Source organism: Haematobia irritans, chromosome 2 (genome assembly GCF_050003625.1).
Source record: "Haematobia irritans isolate KBUSLIRL chromosome 2, ASM5000362v1, whole genome shotgun sequence".
In the NCBI taxonomy this organism is placed as follows: Eukaryota; Metazoa; Arthropoda; class Insecta; order Diptera; family Muscidae; genus Haematobia; species Haematobia irritans.
In genome coordinates, this window is record NC_134398.1 from 69,117,241 (window position 1) to 69,141,469 (window position 24,229).

General features: G+C 35.6%; 1 protein-coding gene and 2 long non-coding RNA genes across 4 annotated transcripts; all 3 read left to right on the forward strand.

Moving 5' to 3' along the window:
• The first annotated feature begins 5,892 nt into the window (after positions 1-5,892).
• On the forward strand, positions 5,893-9,404 carry LOC142225443 (acyl-coenzyme A diphosphatase NUDT19-like). Of its 2 annotated transcripts, XM_075295200.1 has the most exons (5): positions 5,893-6,164; positions 7,381-7,509; positions 7,566-8,126; positions 8,179-8,386; positions 8,457-9,404. In XM_075295200.1, the coding sequence occupies exons 2-5, from the start codon at positions 7,504-7,506 to the stop codon at positions 8,663-8,665; spliced, it is 984 nt and encodes a 327-aa protein (XP_075151315.1). In that variant the 5' UTR covers positions 5,893-6,164; positions 7,381-7,503; the 3' UTR covers positions 8,666-9,404. The 2 variants fall into 2 exon arrangements, with proteins under 2 accessions (XP_075151315.1, XP_075151314.1); XM_075295199.1 differs by lacking the exon at positions 7,381-7,509.
• A 5,565-nt stretch (positions 9,405-14,969) lies between these two features.
• LOC142227657 (uncharacterized) lies at positions 14,970-16,088 on the forward strand. Its single transcript, XR_012719951.1, has 3 exons — positions 14,970-15,324; positions 15,389-15,494; positions 15,559-16,088. It is a non-coding gene; the product is annotated as an uncharacterized LOC142227657 (long non-coding RNA).
• Positions 16,089-19,073: 2,985 nt separating this feature from the next.
• LOC142227658 (uncharacterized) lies at positions 19,074-19,576 on the forward strand. Its single transcript, XR_012719952.1, has 2 exons — positions 19,074-19,311; positions 19,369-19,576. It is a non-coding gene; the product is annotated as an uncharacterized LOC142227658 (long non-coding RNA).
• The last annotated feature ends 4,653 nt before the right edge of the window (positions 19,577-24,229 follow it).

Sequence of the window (24,229 nt, forward strand, 5' to 3'; positions counted from 1 at the left end):
TTGCTAGTTTATTATGGAAATACAAATCCATGTTATACTTTGTTTTATCAATCATCAGATTACATTTTTAAATAATAATCAGATCCACTTTTGTGTTATAAATTCACAAAAATCAGTTTAATAAATAAATTATTTCTTAATTCACATTGCAAATGGCGCCATGTTATGAAAATACTGAATACGCGAGTTACGTCAGTTTTTCAACTCGAAAAAAAAACAAAGTACCACAAATGGAAAAAATTTCGCAAGTTTTTCGCATGTTTTGGTTTTGTATGGAGTTTCAACGCGAAAACCGAACAGAGTACCGGCCTTTAGTCCGTGACTGCGTAGGGTATCCAGTGCTAAAAGAAAACAGCCGTATGGCCAGTTTCTCATCCTCCGATTAATTTTAACCGGAGGATAGACCTCCGGTTAGTAAAATTTTTGTATGGGATCAGCTGTTTTATCGACACGATAAATAATAAAACAACATTGAGAAACTGGCCCTTATTGTTATTACGCTTACAGCCAATTACTCATATCAACACTTATTTTCGTTTCTCAGTGATGGAGATGTCTGATATCACTTCTCTGTCAGCATTTCAAAGTTCGATTTTATTCCCATCGCTACCACAGGCTCGTAAGTGACTAAGGCTGTCACCCGGGATTTCGGGACGGCATTAATCCCGAATCCTCGGATTTTTTTATTTTGAATCCCGGAATTTTTCGGGATTCCGAAAAACTAATTCAAATTTGTGGCTTTTTAGCATTATTTATTATTCATGCCTGTTCAAGGTCTCACCACCAAAAGCTAGTTGTTCTGGCTCACACGAGAGAACACTTTTTTCGGACTTTTGATCGAAATTTAAACAGCTGACTTTTCTGCAATGCATTTTATTTGCAGACAAAAACTACAAACTAAACATATTTTGCTGATAATCTATTCAAAATAATAACACTAGGGCTGTTTTCTTTTAGCACTGGGTATCCTAAGCCGTGAAGGACTAAAAGAAAACAGAGTACTCGCTTAAGGTAGGTACTATGTTCGGTTTCCGAAGCGAAATCCCATACAAAACCAAAAATGCGAAAAACTACCGAAATATTTTTTCATTTGTGGTACTTTGTTTTTTTCGAGTTGAAAAACTGACATAAAGTGCATAGTCCCTAATTAGGTCGGCTTTAAATCCTTCCATATGTTGAGATTAGTTAGTTTCAAAACATGGCGCCATTTGTAATGTGAATTAAGAAATAATTGATTTATTCAAATGATTTGTGTTAAATTAGAATACAAAAGTGGTTCGCGTTGTTATTTAAAAATGCAATTCGATTGACGAAATAAAAATAACGGAGTGCTATATGTATATAACATATATAACAGCATCTGGTTTTGTAGCCGTTTCTGCCACAGTAGCATCTGTCCTCACATCCCTGACACCCACAATTGCAGCCACTACATCAGCTACAGTGAACAACTCCAACATAGCACCCTCAACACCTGCCACGACCACAGTGGCTGTGACCGCAAATATTGTATTGCAACAACCAAATACAACGGCCGCCCAAGTAGTGAGTGGTCCCATTGGGGTGGCAGCAAATACTACTCCAACATTAGCCACTATTACTAATTCTTCAAATTTTACCCTAAGGAATGTCTTCTAGGAGTTTCCAATCGGCGACCGGTGCCCGTTGGAAACTCCGCCTATTACAACAGTACCATAATCGCTTCAGCCATCAGCAACAATAGCATTCCATCAGCGTCATATTGTAGAGATACAACCAGGCCACCATTTATCATCATCCCCTGCTAATTTAGAATTGACTAATGTTATGCAACATAATGTTTGCAGAGAACACGAAGAAGTAGAAGAAGCTAATTGTCATAATACTGCAGATGTAATCGATGAAGATTTATTTTTTAAAATATGCTTAAAAACGATTTCGTCTTATCTCTGTAAACCCAGTGCTTCTACATTCAACACCCATTTTTTACAAAGAAATGAATTGTATTTTTTTTATTATTTTACCGCTCCTCGTAATTGCTCCCTTTTCTATTTGTTAAGCGAGCTCGTTTTTTGTGTGTAAAGGCCGGTATGCACCTCTAGCGAAATTTTCGGTAGCAAAAATTTATTTAAGTCTACAACAAAAAAACAGGGCTGTGTACAACAAATTTTAAACCAGCTAATCGCTTTTAAAAATTGTTAATATATGTTCCAAATATTCCTCAAATAAATTGTTTATTATTTACAGACCTTTTAAAACTTGTACGCACACAATGATTGTAATAAATTATATGTTTGCTGCCAAAATATGCTTTTGACAACCCTGTTATTTTCATTAGAGGTGCGTACCAGCTTACGAAATTGAACGCTACCGAAAATTTCGTTAGCATAAATAGCAATGCATATCTTATGGGAATGAAATTTTTCGCTAGAGGTGCATACCGGCCTTAAGAGGCGTAAATGAATGAGAACTGAACAAAAGAAATGTTAATGCAATTTTAATTTTTAATGGAAACAACATGAAAGCTAAATATGAGAAATGATAATTAAAATTTTTTAAATATAACAATATTAATGAAAGAAAGCTTATAATCCAGAAAAGAAAACATTGTGTTCTAGGGTCTTTAATTAGTGTATAAATGTACAAATTAATAAAAAATCATAATAAAATTATAATCGAACTTGTTTTATTTTTATATACCGGGGTATAAGTAATTGGGTGGTCTTATATGTTTTATACTTTTTAATATAAAATTAGTAAATTTTTCTGAACAAAGTTATATCCAAAATAAATGTTTATAGCAAATAATTAAATAATTTTTATTTAAATAGCAAAATAATTTTCTTGTATTCATCATTTGTCCAAAATGATTGCGATAGGCTGGAATGAAACGATTTAATTTCGTTGTGGCTTTTAAATTTCAGTTAGCGGCATTCTTGCATTTTATCAATTTCAAAACACTGGTTGAATTTCATAACGTGACTGAAATAGTTATTGGAACTTATACATTGGGAGAGTATAACATCCTTCAGTAAACCAGCCAATTGCTTCTCAATGTATTAATTTCAGTCAACGAAGAGTCTGGTATAGAACACTAACATCCCTTTGTGACGAAATATAAGTCGGGAACAGTGACTTTGGCTTAGGAACTACCCTTGAACTTGAGTTATGGGCTTAAGTTGGTTGTTCCCCCAGATGTAACAACATTGGCAAATGAAATGGCGTTATTATCCTTTGTGGGAACCGTGGTGGTGACCACTGGATTTGAAATTGCTAGTGAGGCGGCAACAGCATGGTATTGCAATGCGATTGTGTAGATATTGTGGACACCAACGAATTAAGTTTGTTGATGAATGAGTCCATTGCTGCGCATGATGTAAAAGTTAGCATAACACCGGAATTATATGTTTTTTTGATGTGCGTTACAAATTGACGGTATCCATTTGGAAAAGCTGAAGAAGACAATGTACCACATGTTGTGAAAGCTGTTGCAGAATGTGGTAAGACACCAGGAGTAGAGCGGCTGGAGCTTATTTTTTTGCAAAACAATCCAAAAACTGATAGAAAAACACTTTTCAAAACAATTATCATGAATGCGTGTATGTAAACAATCAGCTGCTGCATGTATAAGTAAAAATAGTATGACATTTGGCGATGTTGTCAATTAAATTGCGGAGAAATAAACGCGGAATAGCTCCAAAATAGCTGTTTTCTTCGTTCGAAATGTATTGTCAACACTCTCATTTTTCAACGCGAAAGAATGGTTAAGTGAAGTTTTTTTCGTGCCAACAAACATAGTACCCACCTTTATCCAGAACATCTCCAAAAATATGCAACACTGTCATCAGCTGTTTAAAAACAATCACAGAAAAGAAGTTAAATCTTGCATTTTTAATATATGAAATGCTCCAATTTGTAATAAATATTTACTGCTGCGATTATTTATGACACTGTACCACTTTGAATTACATGTTTTTTGATAAATTAGTCACAATAAGTTGCTATTGTGAATCACTTTATCAAAATACAATCCGGCAACATCGGCGCGACTTGCACTGATGACCCTGCCAACATTTTTTGAATTTGGGGGCGCTTCTGAGAATCCCCACTACGTCGAAAACAGTCGTATACGATATCCAAAACTCCTCGGAAAAGCGCCGTCACTATTGAGAAGTTGTACCACGCCAAGTTACTACAAAAAAGTATCGCATGAGTGCAATTATTAGGAGCCCTTATGGATACATTTAGAAGGACGCCAATAAGAGCCCCTTCAAACAATCAGACCAAGTGCATTTTAAGATAGTTGTAAAAGAATCATTGTGGTCAAGTAAAACACGATTGTTTAGATGTTTATTAATTTTATGAAACATTTATAAATTCTCATAAATATAACATTTATACGACTACATCATCACATTTAACACATTTTTATGCATTAATAAGAGATTGATTTTGAGTTACAAGTTGTAAGTTAAATGTTGTAGCGTCTATCAGCCAATACTTTTATTCCCAATGGAGGCAGCGTGTCTGGAAAAATATTTGAAAAACTATCACTTTATTCCATTTGGAAAGTCAAAAATTGTTCACCATATACCTTTCACAATTTTAAGCGTAATATCTATGTTTTCAGAACTTTATTTTCGTTTTTATTTAAATAAAATATAACAAGCTGGTTGCGCTTGGCGTTTCACAAAAAATAAAATGGCTCTTCTAACAGTAGTGATGGCAAAATACTTTCATGTACATTTTGTACTTTTTGATATGCTTCCCCATCACAGTTCGCGATGGTTGTGGTGACATTTACGAGTCTGTGGTAGCGATGAGGATGAAATGGAACTTTGAAATGCTGGCAGGGGAGTTGTTCTGGATAGAACACCAGTGCAACGATGTTCTGGATAGCCCATACAAATGTTGCATCCAGTGCTAAAAGAAAACAGCCCTACTATTACACTAGACTGTGAAATTAAAAGCAATAAAATGCTATAGGGAAGAGTGCATTTTATTTTACTTCTCAAAAGCTAGTTTTGACTTGGACTTCGCCGTACCGTTCATTCATTTTTGACGATGGATTTTTTTGTTTACGTTATTTATTTTATTAAACATGTTTTTTGTATCCGGACATTTAGTTATAATGATCAAAATGACCGTTTTGTGATCTTCATTCGACAAAATCGACAATTCTGCTTATTTATGAACCCATTTAAGGCCGGTATGCACCTCTAGCGAAATTTTCGGTAGCAAAAATTTATTTAAGTCTACAACAAAAAAAACAGGGCTGTGTACACAAATTTTAAACCAGCTAATAGCTTTTAAAAATTGTTAATATATGTTCGAAATATTCCTCAAATAAATTGTTTATTATTTACAGACCTTTTAAAACTTTTACGCACACAATGATTGTAATAAATTAAATGTTTGCTGCCAAAATATGCTTTTGACAACCCTGTTATTTTCATTAGAGGTGCGTACCAGCTTACGAAATTGAACGCTACCGAAAATTTCGTTAGCATAAATAGCAATGCATTTCTTATGGGAATGAAATTTTTCGCTAGAGGTGCATACCGGCCTTTAGCCTAAAATGAGCTTCGTCGCTTAACACAAGGAGCGCGCGAGGAAATTTCGTTCGCGTGCCGATAACGCAGTTGCATTGTATTTCTTAAGGGAGTAAAATGTAAACGATCGGTAATAACGCTCCATGGAATTTTCGTTGGCAAATATATAACAATGCATTTGTTCTGGGTAGCTAACATTTAGGCTGGAGGTGCATACCGGCCATAATTATTAAATTTAATTATTATTAAATTTAAAATCGTTGTGCACTCCACCTATACATTTTTCCAATGAACAATGTGTGCCATCTCTAACGATTGTTGTTTTATCGAAAATATACAACAACAACAAAATTCATGCATATGATAGTTGATGTTTTGGTGGTTGTTGACCACTGGACTGATTAAATTGCTGATAAAAACCTGGATTCTAAGATTAAATTTTTTAAATAATTTTCGCTATTTATATCGTTTAGCTGTTTGCACATACATAACTGTATTATAGGCGGGGCCTTAATAATAAAATTCCATAAAACGATGATCCCAAACGAAGACTTTGAAAAGATTTATAGACCATCGGCATCTGTTATAATAGCTGCAAATCATCATGTTGAGGGACAGTGTTATGATTACCAGGTAAATTTCAATGGAATCTGTTTGAAATGTTGTAACTTAACAATAACTTTTTATACCCACCACCATAGAATGGTGACGGGGGTATAAAAGTTTGTCATTCCGTTTGTAACACATCGAAATATCGATTTCCGACTATATAAAGTATATATATTCTTGATCAGGGAGAAATTATACATAAGCATGTTTGTCTGTCTGTTGTAATCACGCTACAGCCTTCAATAATGGCGCTATCGTCCTGAAATTTGGCACAGATTCGTCTTTTGTTTGAGGGCAGGTCAAGTTCGAAGATGGGCTATATCGGTCAAAGTTTTGATATAGTCCACATATAAACCGACCTCCCGATTTGGGATCTTGGGCTTATAAAAACTGTAGTTTTTATCCATCCATATCCATTTTATCCGATTTGCCTGAAATTGGAAATTTAGAAGTATTCTAGGACCATAAAGAGGTGTGCCGAAAATGAGGTGTATCGGTCCAAGTTTTGATATAGACCCCATATATACCGACCTCCCGGTTTTACTTCTTCAGCTTCTAGAATCCGTAATTTTTATCCAATTTGCCTAAATTTGAAATCTAGAGGTATTCTAGGACCATAAAGACGTGTGTCGAAAATGGTGAGTACCGGTCCATGTGTTGATATAGCCCCCATATAGACCGATCTCCCGATTTTACTTCTTGGGCTTCTAGAATCCGTAGTTTTTACCCAATTTGCCTGAAATTGGAAATCTAGACGTATTCTAGGAAAATAAAGAGATATATCCCCCTTATAAACCGGCCCTCCGATTTGGGGTCTAGGTTCTAGAACTACAATTAAATATGCTGAATACTGTGTGTATCTTTCCATGTTTTGGTATAGCCCCCATTACACCGAACTTCCGATTTAACTCCTAGGGTTTCTAGAAATTGGTAGTTTTTATCCGATTTGCCACAAATTGAAAATATACTGGCATTTTAGTTTTATCGGCCCATTTGGTAAGGCCTCCATATAGACTGATTTCACTTATTAAGGGTATAGAAGGCGCATTGATCATGAAATGCAAAATTTCCAGATTTTACTTCTCGTAATCATTTAAATAATTGGGATGAAAATCTACAGATTTTAGATTTCAAAGCAAGGCGTTATTTCATCATTTTCTTGCACACTTACAAGATATGTTTATGATTCCTCTAAAGCTCAAACAAAAAATGGTTCTTATAAATTCAGAATCTTATCTAGTCTTCATAGGTAAAATATTTACATTTATCTGTGGGAAGCGTACTGGTTGAACTGATCTGCTTGGGAAAATATCTGTCACCAAACCCCCCTGAAATTTTCAAAGGAAACTATTATATTTGATTCATGGTGGTGGGTATTTAAGATTCGGCCCGGCCGAACTTACTACTGTATATACTTGTTTTCAGATACTTTTGGCTAAGAGAACCGAACGTACAGCATATGCTCCAGACCATTATGTCTTTCCGGGAGGTGTATTTGATTCTAAAGCAGATGAAAATTTTGAGTGGCTACAACATTTTCAAACATTTGGTATATCACGGAAAGATTTGACCATGTTATGTTTGGAACATCTTCCAAATCGACCGCATCCATTGATGACGAGCAAGAATTGCTTTTCGCGTGATATTTCCCTACGTATAACCGCTATTAGGGAAGTGTTCGAGGAAGTTGGAATATTATTATGTCGGACGAAGTCTCAATTGTTTTGTAAACATGAAGGCTGTGGAATAATCTACGAAAATTTTAATCAATCATATTGGCAAGAAAAAGTCCATGATAATCCTGCGGAATTCTTAAAGTTGTGCAGGCATTTAAATGTTGTTCCAGATATTTGGTCACTACACGAATGGAGTATATGGCGTAGTCCACCAGCGGCCTTAAAAAAATATGACACAGTTTTGTATTTAGTAACATTACCAAATAAACCGCAGTTACTTTTGGAACCATCTGAGGTGGAAGAAGAATTGGTAAACAACATTAATACAGCAAAACAGTTTCCTTTACTGACATTCGTTTTAGTGGATTTCCCCTTCCCTTGCAATAGAAATGTTTAAGGAACGGAAAATTTGGTTACCTCCAATGCTGTTTTTTGAAATCAGTCGTCTTTCAAATATGGTGAGCTGGATTAAGCTGAAAGAATTTGCCAAAAGAAGAGCTCTTTTAGGATGTACACTACTCATGTTAGCATATTATCGATGTGAGGATGCTCTAGTGGGAACTCTGCCAGGTAGATGCTTACAATAATTGTAATCGTGACAAGTTAATTTAATTTATTATTATTACTTTTTTGCATTCAGGTGATGATTTCTATCCCGAAAACATTCTAACTCATACAGAAACGAAAAATTTATCTGGATCTTCCGAAGATTTTCATAATAAAACGAAAAACAAGCACCGTTTAATTTATCGTGATATGCACGACATCTCCCTATTATCTAATATTGCACCAATAGACAATCATTTGAATCCAATATATAGGGTTGAAGTAGAAAATAGTAAATTGTAATGTCAAAAATGAAGAAGCTATAAAAATTGGCTGTTTTTGTTCATTATACCTTTTTGTTAATATGAGAGCATTGGCTTTTGTTTTGTATATATATTTAGTTTTACGTAGAATTGTTTTTGATAGGCTTGCTATTAGATCTCTGCCCATTATGCTCAAACTTCACAATTTTGAGATTTGAAATCTCTTTTTTGAAGTCAGTTGAAATATAGTTAAAGTGGAAGTGTATGTTGTTCGTTTGAAAATTTTTTACGTTTTAGGTGTATATATTTCTTCTTCTGCATTGTTAAGTATGGTCTTCCGTTGTATCTTGTGAATTCTATCACCTTTTTGTCCACCAGTAGAAATACTCAAGTTCTTCTTGAGCATTTCTCCCATTTGGTACTTGAACGACCATACTCGGTGCGAGTGGCAAGATTATGGAACATATCACCTGAAAATTTTTTCAATTAATCCTTCATTATTCAAGCGCAAATTACTTTTATATTTCTCAGACATGGAATGATCTGTCTAGGACCATCATACTGACAATCGATTTTATTGCTGTACCAATCTTATGTATATAATACTTAATTTTTATTAAAAGATTGTGTGCTAGTATAGGTTTAATAGTTAGTTTTAAGTCATTTTTTCCTGAATTGTACTAAATTCTATCAACATGTTGTCCTATAAGGCGTTGGTTGATTAAATAAATGAATAAATAAATAGATAAATAAATAATGTGAATGCCGTATTACCTTAATCTAAGATTTGTATGTATCATATTAGGTGTAGGTAAAATAAATCCATTATTTTTCCAATATAAGGCGTTATTTATCTGTATCTAGCGTTGGTTAAGTCCTATCGGAGACCGATAGATGAGGTTAGAAGCATGATTTGTGGTATTCGCACAGGAATGGGTCGATTTTGGTGTGATTCGCAAATGTGTACCCATACATCGAACTTTTTTCGTATTCAGAGGGCTAATCACGGCATTCGATATCGAATTCATAATCGTATCGAAAAAATTGTCGATACGATTAAAAGTTTGGATCACGGGATTCGATCGAAATTTGATGCAATTTCTTAAGCGTTGCCAACAGCAAAAAACGAAGCAGAACAAAATGAAATGACAAAATTAAGTTAGCGCCACAAAATAGAATGTAGAAAAAAACATGTTTATGGAGGTTTCAAAGTAAAAAGTAAATTGTATTGCATTATAGCTTATGGACCCATATCTCTTTTTACATTCCTCCGAATTCCTTCCTAATTGGAGGATGAGATGTATATATAAAAATTCGGCGACAAATAAGGAATAAAAGTGCACATTGTTATTGGTGTAAGTACATGGGTTTGAAATGGTGTGCACTGTTAGAAAGTCACCTTTTGCAGGCTCAATGGACTATTTCGGTTGACGAAGGAGGCGTTCAAATGGAAAATAATTTTTGGTGGCATGTCAACGTCAATTCTATCACTTTACAATTGTCTGCCGTCTTAAATTTTTTTGCGAGTGGAAGCCTTCATAATTCACTATTCTTACAAGTTGGTCCAGAAGCGTTATGTTGTCACGGAATGGTACGGTATTTGGTTGATCACAATCTATCGATCTAGCATGTGCACTTTATATATGGTTCTTTGCCAAGCTAGGATGCTCGCTCCCGAACTCGACTATGACCAATTTTTGTTTAACTTTTATTGGAGTTGCATTAGTCCTAAATATTCAAAATATGTTTATTATATGTAAATTTATAATTTGTAAATATTTACAAATAAGCAACAATTCGAATTAATTATATGTACTATTCCTATATGGCGAAAACAATGTAAAAACAAGTGAAAAATGTTTTACGATTGCAATTTACCAATCGAAAAAATTGTCGATCAAAAAACTCGATATCGACTCCCGTGATCCAAGAAAAAAGTGCCTTCGGAACTAAAGGAAAAAATGTTCATCAATTTAGTTTAGCCAATTTATTTCCATTAAGTTAAATTTTTGTTTAAAATAATAAAATTTACTTGCTTCAGTAAAAAAATCTTAAACTTAAAGCAGTTAGGAATAGTTCATTAACGGCCATTTTCATGTAGCTCTGTTAGGTTTTAACTCCCAGTTAACAGAAAGTAAAATCGAAATATCTTCTCTCCGGTTAACTTTAACTGAGAATTTCTCAGCAGTTAAGATCCTAACTGACATATGGAATATATAACCAAGATGTCAGATATGTCCGTAGTACGGTTTAAAAGTTCGTTAGCTAACGGAGCACTAACGGGGATTCATGAAAATGGCCGTAACTAGAATAAGGCATGGAATTTCACTAATACTGTTTTCTTCGCTGGGTATACGAATTTACTATTGAACAAGAAAATTGTATTCAGTGACAACAAAGCATTCGTAAAAATAAACAAAATATGAACTAAAACCAAGTTTCCTCAAATTTAGTAAAATTTCTTACAAAATGATAATTCTGGCTTCCTTTATTATAGAAAGCTTATCATACATACGAATAACACTTGGCATAGGAAAATATTTTAGTTCATTCGTACTAAGAAGTATTCAATCCTTTCAAAACTTAAGGAAACATACTTGTTAGAATATAGGAAATTTTCCTATATCTCTTTTGTCTACCTGTCATCGATATGTTTGCACGTGGGTTGTTTTTTAGTTGGAATCGCGTTGTTATGGTATACGGAGGGACTGTTAAAAAATAATATAGTAAAATAATATAATAAATAACAAATAAAATGTATAAAATATTTGTTATTTTAAATTAGTTAGAAAAAATTATGTTCGTGATGGTGTATAAAGAAAGAAAACAGAATAACAACCCCTTCATTCGTCTTCATTTTGGAATCTTCAATTAACAGGTAACGTTCAGTGACGCTAACCTTTTGTGAAAAAATTGGTTTATGATTTTTTTTACGCATCAATTTATAAAAAGTGAAAGGTACAAGAAGAAGGAAAAATGCGTTTTACAGTTGATGACATTACATGGAAATTGGAAATAGTGGAATAATAAACTAATATTTCAAGCCCAGTCGATGCTGTTGATTCTTAATAAATATATATAATATATTAATAAAACGTGTATTTTATTGAAGAAAAAATTGCCTATATAAATAAATAAAATTGTATTTAAAAACGAAGGTAAGTTTAGCTGGGCAAGCGAAAATGTGAGGAGTGTCATGTGTCCCTTGGTTGCAGATGGGGCACACGTCAGCTCCGCTGCTATCAAATACTGATAGGTAGAAATTGAGGCGGCTGTACTTGCCTGATCTTAATTAGGCTAAAACTACTCTAGTGTGCCTTAGGAGGTTTCTTTTCTCCGGTGCTATGGGCGGTGGTCGGCCTTCGAGAAGAGGATTAACCTTGTAGCTTCTCACCGCTTCAGCTACAGTATCTTCATGAATCCTGTTCAGACCTGTCTAGAGGCTCACTTTTGATACGCTGGATCTCGGACTCTAGAAGGTTTAGATCAACCCTTACATTCCTGGGTGGAGGTTGCCTATCCACAAGATGGTGACTTGGGTGACAACTTCGATAGCAACCTAAGAGGTACTGCTTTGACAACAACAGCGTTCTGACAGGTCTGGATGTTATTCAACTGCGTGATGCTTGTCTGAGGTGTCCACACTGGCGCTGCGTAGTTTACCCCACCCTGGAGAACTCCCTGTTTAACTCTACAGGGTTTTGACTTCTTGTGCCCGAATTCCACGTACGACTGGCGTCCACACAGATAATTCAGAACCCAACGTTTGGTTCCTGCCGGTAGGGACGTATTCTCGATGTTCTGGTTGACCGTATAGAATGCCTTCGATAGGTCAAGCTCCACGACAATCAGCCCATGCAGTCCTGTGACACGGCTTGGGCTGATTGAGTCCCATATTAATGTGTGTTGAAATGGCATGCAGTGCAGTTTACATTTAGTTTACAATAATCAATATTTTAGAATATGGATTAATTTTTCCAGCGGTATCCCGGAATGCAATTCATTGCCATTCCTGTGCTGTAACGTCTGCAAGAATTATTTCAAGTTCTGAAACGCCAACTAAATTATATAACACTATTTTTCAGAAAAGGGTCATGTATTCTGTCGCTATAGAGCTAGATATTACATTTGTTGTTGATCCGAAAATAGTGATATTTGTCTTGGAAGGTTGCATCCAATGACAATTTTTTCCAGTGTACCGATATTTAGCCATAAAACCCAAAAATTTTAAATAAGAACATAGTTATTTAAATCTGACTAGATTTCTTTGATTTTTTTCTATTATTAAAAATACGTAAATAAATTATTATTTACATCTGTACTAAATAATGTCTTATATTAATATTTTAAAATAAATCTTCAAACTATTTAATACAAACATATTGCTTGAACAAACCAAAACCTCTTTGCATTAAATCCGGTACCAAATTTAAGCCAAATTAATACCATTGAATTTACCTGAAAAGAAAATATTACTAATAAATATTTGTTTAAATAATTGTTTTCTGTTAACAATATAATATCCAATAACATAATCATTAATTATTTAAATTCCCCATTGTGTCATAGTAACACAAAAACAACCATTTAAAAATATTTCCATATACCAATTTTTAAATTTGAATTTTTCCGTTCGAATCGAATATTACACATTTTTTAGTATCCTTTAGTTCTTGTTTGAGAAAAAGGGAATATTCTTTTTTCTTTAACAATTTCCTTCAAACATGCCAAGTAGGCTCAAGGTCTTCAAGGCGCATTGCCGCGAGAAATGGACAACATAATAATATTTGGGAAACAGCCACAAATTCAAACGTACAAGTAAATTCCAATACGAATAACAATACCGCGAATTCCAACTCAACCACATTTGATCCTAACCGTACAGTCATTGAATCTAATCAGACATCTAGACTATTAGGACCACGTACAACATCTAGTCCAGGTTCATTAAATTCAATTACTCAGAATGAGTACAGTAGCCGAACTGCACGAGAAATACACAGGGAATTTGCTACAATGTCACGACAAAACAGACCTCGAAATTTACCTACATTAAAAGAAAATGACAATCAAAATGGAAAGGCTGGTAATGATGGGATCAACATACGAAATTATATCGACGCTTCTGTTGGAGCTGCACAAGCTAGTATCATGCGTTCAATAGAGCATGATTCCTAGAGCGATCAGGAATTCACTAGACGAACAAAGGGAAAACACAATGATGACCAACAGAAACAATAGCTGTGAGTCACAATACCTCGACAACAATAGGATCATATGCCACAACAATACTATCCAGATTCCTTTCCATACCATACAAACCAGTATGACCAAAGTATGAATTCTAATAGCCACCACCAAGGGTATAAACAACTTCACAATAATCATGACCCATTTTCTAACATTCCATATCCTAATAACTATAGCCACACACAGAATTTTACAATGGGCTATAAACTAGAAGTGGGCGCGTGAATCACGTGAGACGTGAACAAACTACAACTCTCGTGAATGTGCGTGAATGGGACTAAAATAAATATGTCGTGCGTGAGAAATAAAATGTGCGTGAATAAATTTCTGCAAAATCACGCTCACGAAAAAAATCAAGATTTAATTCACACTCGTATGTTAACTGAAATTAGTTTGGCTCTCGAACTATATTATATTTTTGAATTTTGTTACCTTTGCAGATTTCCGTTTGGAAAATGTCGTGAGTCTCGTGAATCACGTGAATTGTCGTGAATCGTGCGTGAGTCTTTAAAAGTGTTCGTGCGTGAGTACTGGTTTTCATTTCGTGAATGTGCGTGAGTGGGATTGGTTACCGCACGTATCGTGCGTGAGTAAACATTTAGCTTCGTGAATGTGCGAGAGTGTGAGTGAAATTTCAGTCACGCGCACACCTCTACTATAAACCTACCACACGGATGCATCATCGAACATGTATGGGGCTAATTTCTGGTTCTCGAGAAAAAAGAATAACAACATGTCCAATTTACATCTTCCTCTTTAATCGTCTTTGCTTCGAACTTACTGGTTTGATGCAGACAATTTTTATTTTGCTATTTTCTCAAAAGTTCCCGCAAATTTCTGTGTCGTTTGCACTAAATTATTAATTAAATGTTTCATGAAGTGTTTTTGTTCTTTAAAAGTTAAAAAATTTGGTAAAATAAGTAAATTAGGTTTTGTTACGAATGCAAAATGAAAAGAGAAACCGCAACAAAGTTGCAACTTCTCATCGAACATGTATGGGGCTAATCTCTGGTTCTCGAGAAAAAGAATAACAACATGTCCAATTCACATCTTGCTCTTTAATCGTCTTTGCAAATAACGACAATCTACAATTTATTTGCCTAACTGATAGCCCAATAAACACAGGATGAGCGTTTTTCAAATGCAACAATTTTTCAGTTTGAGGGTAAATATAATTTTCAACATAAATTCAACTTGACTTGAAATAGCTCATCTTCAATACATCATCAAAGTGTTTGCGAATTACTTCCCATTTGCCAAAATGTTGACGAAATCTTTGAAAAGGTGTTGAAGATAATATGAGAAAACTTTGACAAAACATACCCTAAAATGCAACGAAAAAACCATGTGGTTTTCAATACTTATTTGTGCAACGAAGTTCGTGGTCATTTGGAAGAAATAAAAAAATGGAAAATTTTAGACAAATAACCAAATAGTTTATAAAAATAGGTAAGTGAAAATAAAAAATGAAATAAATCTTTATGGAAGTCACTAAATGTATATCTCTTTGCAGAAAATTAAAATTATGGATTCTACGTTCTTGAAAACATTAAAAAGCTGACCGGTGAAAAAATGGTGGACAATTAACTGGAACTGTTTCAAATAGTTTATAATAATTGGTACGTCAATATAAAAATTAAATCAACACTTTAGAGAAGTCACTAAATTTAAATCTCTTTGCAGAAAACTAAAATCTTTGGATGCTACATTCTTGCAAACATTAAGAAGCTGACCAATGAAAAATGAGTGACTTATCGACAATAAAAAGTTTCCAGAAACATTACAAGTGCAACCAATTAAAATTGTTAAAAACAACAAATTGTTGAAATCAAAAAACTTCTGGATGAAAATGTGCAGCACATCGTCAGTTTAATTCATATGCTATTATCAGTTTAAAATTGATATTTTGTGAAATCCTTCTGCTGGAAATCAATTCTAACACGGGGTCAGTACGTTCCTAATTTCAAATTACCCGCATGTTAATAAATTTTAATGCTGTTTTATGACACCAAAAGGAAGGAAAACGAATTATCAATGCAAAAGTGTTTAAGATATTTAAAGTTTTGTTGTTTGTTTTTATTTTGTTCTTATTTGTTGATATGTTTAATAAGATTATTATTTATCAATTGGTATTGTAGTGTATTATGTAGTGTAGTGCATTATTATATATTTTATTTTGATGAAAATGAATAAATTATACAAAATTCATAGAATTTTGGCTTTGACTTTCAATTTGAAGTGTGGATATCATTCATACAAATTTAGGTTGAAAAGTATTTGCAACGATGTTAATTTTGAATTTGACTCGCATCGAAAATTGTTTGACAAATTATTGAGTAGCGATGCATTTCAATTTGAGTATAACACTTGAGATATTATTGCTAATGTGTTGAATTTCACTGTTGAGGGTAATGTCTGTTTTTTGTTGAGAACGCGATTTTCTCAACAATTTCTCAACTTGAATATTACCCTAATCCTTTGAAAAAATGTTTGAAAAATTTAGCATTTTTCAAACGTTTGTGTTTATTGGGTAGGTTTCACTTATTTGGTTTGGTTTATATACCGTGATATGACGATTCTGAAAATTCTGGATAATCTGGCCTACTACCAAGCAGATGTCGCACATAGTTATCTGGCGATATCGCACATATTTATCGGCATATGCTCATAGTCTTGGCTACAACCATCTAGAACATTCTACTAGTAGCTGGCAGATGTCGCATATCAGATTATGTTCATAGACTTGCCTACAACTATCTAGAACAAGCACTTGGTCGCTTCTGTCGCTTATAGTTTTGCCTATCAAGTATCTCGTAATTTAACTGCAGATGGTTATGCTCATATTACTACAACAATAACAATAAATGAAGATAAGAAAGCAAAGGGGTTACTTTACAATGAGCGATTGAGAAAGATGTTTAGGAAGGTTAGGTTAGGTGGCAGCCCGATGTACCAGGCTCACTTGGACTATTCAGTCCATTGTGATACCACATTGATGAACTTCTATCTTATCACTGAGTGCTGCCCGATTCCATGTTAAGCTCAATGACAAGGGACCTCCTTTTTATAGCCGAGCCCGAACGGCTTTCCACATTGCAGTGAAACCACTTAGAGAAGCTTTGAAACCCTCAGAAATGACACCAGCATTACTGAGGTGGGATAATCCACCGCTGAAAAACTTTTTGGTGTTCGGTCGAAGCAGGAATCGCACCTAAGACCTTGTGTATGCAAGGTGGGCATGCTAACTATTGCACCACGGTGTTTAGGAAAGTACTAGAAAATAAATATGATTCTAACAAGTGATGACGTAATTTTATTGTTACAATTTGATTTTTTAAATTAACGGAAATTAATTTAAATACACTAAAATCTAGAAATATCACATCCGTAACACTGCCTCCCGCTGTTCGTCCCGAATAGGCACAGTATCCGTTTCGTAAGGAGCCAAACGTTCCAGATGTACAACTTTCATCTTTGATCTAGGGCTGTCGTCCTTTTGAATGCGGTATACAACATCATTGATCTTCTTGATGATTTTCGTGACGTAGATTCATGTATGGCTGGTCTATAAGACGGCATTACTATTCTTTCAAATGGCGCTCTTGGTCTATACTCTTGCATATGACCTCTACTTTTTCGTGTTGGATCTTTCGCCTTCATGCACTTCCCCCAATTGGCTACTCATTCCGCAATTGATTTCTGGCATCCAACCCAGTAGAATGGTTGCTTCACTTTCGCGGCAGTTTTGGTTATTCCCAGGTGACCTCCACTAGGACCCTTGTGAAACTCCGTCAAAACATCCTTTACTTTGGACTCTGGTACGATGGTGAAGTTTCGGCTTTTCTTGCCATCTTCGCTTTCCCATTTATGTTGGAGTTGTTCATTGACCAGAATTAGACTATCCCATTGCGTCCAGTATGATTTCGGCTGCGATTTCTTTCTTGCTGGGTTTCCTATCTTCTTTCTTCGCCGACATAATTTTTCTCAAAATGGGATCTTTACGCTGTTCTGCTGGCCAGTCCACTCCAGATTCGACATGCAATAGCCGGATATCCACGATTTCTTCCTTATGTTCAGCTTTCGAGCAGTGTTCGCACTCGACATTACAAGGCCGACGTGACAAGGCGTCCGCGTTGCCGTGATTGCCGGATTCTTGAATTGAAGCAATCATCGTAGAGCTGAATGATCAGTTCTTAGCAAGAAATTCAGCCCATACAAGTATTTGTGGTATTGTTTTACGCTTTCTATGACAGCAAGCAGCTCTCTTCTCTTTACAGAATAGTTCTTTTCGGGCTTGAACAACGTTCGGCTAAAATATCCGATGACCTTTTCTTTACCGTAAATCTGTTGAGATATAACACTACCAACTCCGTACGTACTAGCATCTGTATCCAAAACAAATTTCTCGCCAGGAATAGGATATGCCAGAACAGGAGCTGAACATAAAAGTTCTTTTAGAGGATGAAATTACTCTTCCTGTTCTTCACTCAACTGGAACTTCTGAGCTTTTTGCGTCAATTTATGGAGACTAGCGGCTATGCTGGCGAAGTTTGGCACAAATCGTCTATAATAGGTGCATAACCCAAGCGTGAAAAACCATATTGTTCTGTCTAGTGTGTCCAACGTGTCATCAATGCGTGGAAGTGGATAACTGTCTTTCTTGGTGACATTATTTAACTTTCTGTAGTCCACGCAAAATCGGGTGCTTCCATCTTTCTTTTTGACTAGTACAACTGGTGAGCCCCAAGCACTTGATGATGGCTCGCTTACACCACTTTCCGCCATTTCCTTAACAAGCTTTTGAACCTCATCTCGTTTTGGAGACACTTCGTGGTGCCTGTTATATGGGTCTTTCTTCTGTGGTATTTATTTCATGCTTCACCACAGATGTTCTCCCTTGATTTTTCTTCTCAATGGCAAAGGCTGAGGCATTTTTCCATAACAATTGCTTGGATTTATTTTTCTCGGAGGGTGATAGATGACGTGTCCAAGCTTCGACATAACCTTCCAGATGTTTCTTCGCTTCATCATGTGTCTTTGGCGATTTGCTTTCCAAGTTGACTATTGCTTCGGCAGGAGTACATTTGCCAATGTCAGACAATTTTCCTATATGCTCGTGATTGTCCGACAAGTTCAAGACACGAATTGGTATCAATATCTCTTCATTCGTTGTTACCAGGGCATTTGCTATCAAGATCCCTGCCAGCATTTCAAAGTTCCATTTCAACCTCATCGTTACCACAGACTCGTAAATGTCACTTCAACCATCATGAAAAGGTACATCAAAAAGTACATGCAAGTAATTTGCCATCCCTACTGTTAAAAAAGCCATTTTTTTTGTGAAACGCCAAGCGCAACCAGCTTGTTATATTTTAATTAAATAAAAACGAAAATAAAGTTCTGAAAACATAGATTATACGCTTAAAATTGTGAAAGGTATATTGGTGAACAATTTGGCGATTTTCCAAATGGAATAAAGTGATTGTTTTTCAGATATTTTACAGACACGCTGCCTCCATGGAATAAAAACACTGGTTGATAGACGCAGCAACATGTAACTCGCTACTTGTAACTCAACATCATCATTAATGCCAAAAATTATGTTAAATGTAATGTGATAGTGGTATAAATGTTATATTTTTAAGAATTTGTAAATGTTTAATCAAATTAATAAATATCTAAGCAAACGTGTTTTACTCGACCACAATGATTCTTTTACAACTATCTTAAAATGCACTTTTTCTGATTGTTTGGAGGGTCCCTTATTGGCGTCGTTCTAAATTGATCTATAAAGGCACCTAATAATTGCACTCATGCGAAACATTTTTGTAGTAACTTGGCGTGGTACAACTTCTCAATAGTGACGGCGCTTTTCCGACGAGTTTTTGATGTCGTATATGATTGTTTTCGACGTAGTGGGGATTCTCAAAAGAGTCCCCAAATTCAAAAAATGTTGGCAGGGATGTTGTTGTTTTTGTTTTCTGCTGGTCCAACAAGACACAATTGGCCGACTTCAAAATCTCCATTCATAGAAACCCATATAGTTGCTTCGGTATTCGGTGGTATTGACTCTGGCTGGCTCGTTGTCAAACGTCTGATAGATGTATCCTCGTCGTATCCCACGTTTACCGCTATTTCGTTATTGCACCATCATATCCAGATTGAGACCAAAAGCAATCATGAAAAATATCGGCCACGATGAACTCATAATTAACGGATTTGTTAACAATAGTTAACTTTACGGCGACCTTAACATACACTGTTACGGGTTCCCCTGTAGCAGTGCGTAGCCTCACTCCAATCAGTAGTGTAACTTTTCCTTTTACTAAATCAGATCTAATGATAGACATTGATGCACCAGTATCCAACATCAAAGTACGCTTGTCGCCATTAATAACACCCGCAATAGTTAAATTGTTATTTTTCTGTTGAACTATTGCAATGGAGATGGTGGATCCATCGTCTGTCGGAGCCAACTCTTGCCCCGCTGAACTAGCTCGATTTAGTTTAAAGGTGACTCACTTGACTTGATGAGGATGGCTATGTTGATCTTGACCGCTTACGACGTGCTTTACATTCGTGAGCAAGATGTCCAGGCTTATCACAGTTATATCGCTTCATTCTGGATTTAGTTGCATCCTGTTTCAATTCTTGCATTACCTGCTTCATTGCTTCTTTCATTGACTCTATAACCGATTTTGATTCGTCAAACTCGTTCTCTATTCTGCGTACTTTGTGAATTTGAGGCTGTGCCAGCAATCTCGCAGTTTCTTGTGCAAGTGCAAATGTTACTGCATATGTTGCACATTTTATATCTGGGCCTCGAAAGCCATTCACAAAGGTCTCAATTTTGATACGGTCCACAAGTGGGTGAATCTCTCCCGGGTATGTCAATAGTAGAGGTGTGCGCGTGACTGAAATTTCACTCACACTCACGCACATTCACGAAACATCATGTTTATTCAGGCACGATACGTGTTGTAGCCAATCCCACTTACGCACATTCACGAAATGAAAACCAGTACTCACGCACGCTCACGCACGAACTACTTTTAAAGACTCACGTTCACGCACGATTCACGACAATTCTCGTGATTCACGACAAATTCATGAACCTCACGACATTTTCCAAACGGAAATCTGCGAAGGTAACAAACTTCAAAAATAGAATATAGTTCGAAAGCTAAATTAATTTCAGTTAAAATACGAGTATGAATTAAATCTTGATTTTTTTCGTGAGCGTGATTTTGCGGAAATTTTATTCACGCACATTCACGAACCGATTTTATTTCTCACGCACGCTCACGCACGACATATTTATTTTAGTCACGAGACTTGCTTTGGATTTTGTTCACGACTCACGTGATTCACGCGTGAATCACGCGTGTCACGGGAATTTCGTGTCACGCGCACACCTCTAGTCAATAGCACCAACCGCTCAACCTCTGTTGCAAAGTCTTGTAGAGTCTCATTTGATTTCTGGACTCTTCCTCTTATTTCATTATGAAGATGCCTTGCTTATGTTCTCCACCGTACTTACGTTAAAGTGCCGCTATTACTTCATTATAATTATTTCTAGCGGCACCAGGAATGCTTTGTATCACATCAGCGGCATTGCCTTTTAATGCCAATAGAAGTTCAATGGCTTTGTCATCGTCATTCCACAAATTTCTACAAGCAACCATTTCGAATTGCAATTTGAATACATCGAATGAAGTTGAGCCATCGAAAACAGGAGGTTTGGTTTTTGAGCCCTCGATAACGCGCAATGGACCACCTTCAATTTCTACTTCTGACATTTTTTTCTCAAGGTGGAGAAATTTCTCATCATGAACCACAAATTTCTTATCCAATTCCACAATTTGGCTTTCAATGTGGTCTACGCGTTTCTCCATACCCTCCGAAATTTGTTGTAACTTTTCATTAAGAATTCTAGAATAACCATCCATCTTTCTGGAATTCTGGTCGAATTTTTCCTCCAATTTTCTAAAGTTTTCTTCCATTTTACGAGAATTTTCTTCCATCATTCTGCAAAAAACATTGATCACTGATGTGTAATCTAACACACTTGAAGCCACCGATGGAGTTTCCAAGGCGCTGGCTACTACTCATTCGTCAAGATCTTCCTTATAATCAAACTCATGTGTTTCGATATCAATACTGCGCCGCTCGAACTCTTCCAGTAGTCGCTTTTGTAATTCAGCCTTATTTTCTGTAGTCGGCAACTTTATTTTGCTCAATTCCTTCTTCAAGTCTTCCACTCGAAGCTCATTAAACTTCTTTGTAAATTTTTATACCCTTCACCACTACTGTGGTACAGGGTATACTAAGTTTGTGCATTTCTTTGTAACGCCAAGAAGGAGTAATCATAGAACAACCTTTTAGTATACGGAACGGCTTAGAATTAAATTCTGAGTCGATTTAGCGATGTCCGTCTGTCTGTCTGTCTGTTGATGTATTTTTGTGTGCAAAGTACTGCTCGCAGTTTTAGTCCGATTGTCCTAAAATTTGGTATAGGGTCCTGTTTCGGCTCAAAGACTATCCCTATTGATTTAGGAAAAAATCGGTTCAGATTTAGATATAGCTGCCATATATATTTTTCACCGATCTGATCATAATTGGCGTGTATATCAACCGATCTTCCCCAAATTCCGTACATCCGAATATTTTATGAGTCTCGAAAAACTTGCAAAATATCAGCCAAATCGGTTCAGATTTAGATATAGCTCCCATATATAGCTTTCGCCCGATTTACATTCATTTGCCCACAGAGGCTAATTTTTTGCTCCGTTTAGTTGAAATTTTGCATAGGGAGTAGAATTAGCATTGTAACTATGCGTGCCAAATTTGGTTGAAATCGCTGCAGATTTGGATATATCTCCCATATATAGCTTTCGCCCGATTTACACTCATATGACCACAGAGGCCAATTTTTAACTCCGATTTAGTTGAAATTTTGCACAGGGAGTAGAATTAGCATTGTAGCTATGCGTGCCAAATTTGGTTGACATCGGTTCAGATCATTGGCGTAGCTAGGGGGGTGCTGGGGGGGCTATGCCCCCCCCAGAATAGTTCTTGCCCCCCCAGAATAATCAAAGCTACAGTTGTTTTATATTTTAATTCAAGCTTTGCGATGTGTTTAATCCAATTAAGATTGTGGCAGAGAGAGTATGTTAAGCATATTTTTTAGTATTGATATTTACATTACAACTAAAAACACGTAATAAAAACACTAAAAGGAAACTTGAGACGCACATTTTCAAAAATAGTCAATTTATAACTACGTTGATTAAAATCATGAATCGTCACATGCCCAATTTACCATCTAAAATCGTCAAAATCACGAAAAATCCACAGAGTTGGCACCGCTGCTCTCAACAGTTGCTTCGTTGTATTCTGTTCCCACAGAATTTTTAAAAACTAATCGAAGATAGACGTTTTATAATATTCAATTTATTTTTTGCCTTTTATTTAATTTTTTATTCTTAGTATTTTTTATACACGATGAATATGTTAAGTTTATGTTTTGCTTTATGATTTCTAGTCCTGTTTTAAAACACACATTTTAAATAAAATATTTTTCAAACACATACTTAAAGCAATGCTTTTATTTTTTGTTATATTAAATAATGGTAAGTTGCTATTTGATTATTTATAGCGGTGTCGTGGAACCGGCTCCCACACACAATAAAATATTTTTTGTCTTCAACCATGAAATTAATTGATCTAATTAATTACACCCTTCACCACTACTGTGGTACAGGGTATAATAAGTTTGTGCATTTGTATATAACGCCAAGAAATAGTGGTCATAAACCCATCTTTTAGTATACCGATCGGGTAAGAATTAAAATCTGAGTCGATTTAGCGATGTCCGTCCGTCTGTCTGTATATGTAATTTTGTGCACAAAGTACAGCTCGCAATTTAAGTCCGATCGTCCTCAAATTTGGCATAGGGCCGTTTCTTGAGACAGAGACAATTGCTATTGGTTTTGGAAAAAATCGGTTCAGATTTAGATATAGCTGCCATATATAATTAACTACGATGTGGTCATAGTTAGCGTGTTTATCAACCGATTTTCTTGAAATACTGTACATCCAAATATTTAATGAATCTCGCAAATCTTGCAAAATATCAGCCAAATCGGTTCAGATTTAGATATAGCTACCATATATATCTTTCGTCCGATTTAGACTCATATGACCACAGAGCCCAAAGTTTACTACCGATCTTCATGAAATTTTGCACAGAGGGTAGAATTGGCATTCTACCAATGCTTGGTACACTTGATTGAAATCGGTTCACATTTAGATATAGCTCCCATATATATCTTTCGTCCGATTTGAACTTATA

Coding starts and splice junctions, on each gene's coding strand:
- LOC142225443 (XM_075295199.1), top strand. CDS start 6,066: ATGATCCCAAACGAAGACTTTGAAAAGATTTATAGACCATCGGCATCT. Junction 6,165..7,565: donor GACAGTGTTATGATTACCAG/GTAAATTTCAAT, acceptor ACTTGTTTTCAG/ATACTTTTGGCTAAGAGAAC. Junction 8,387..8,456: donor TCTAGTGGGAACTCTGCCAG/GTAGATGCTTAC, acceptor TTTTGCATTCAG/GTGATGATTTCTATCCCGAA.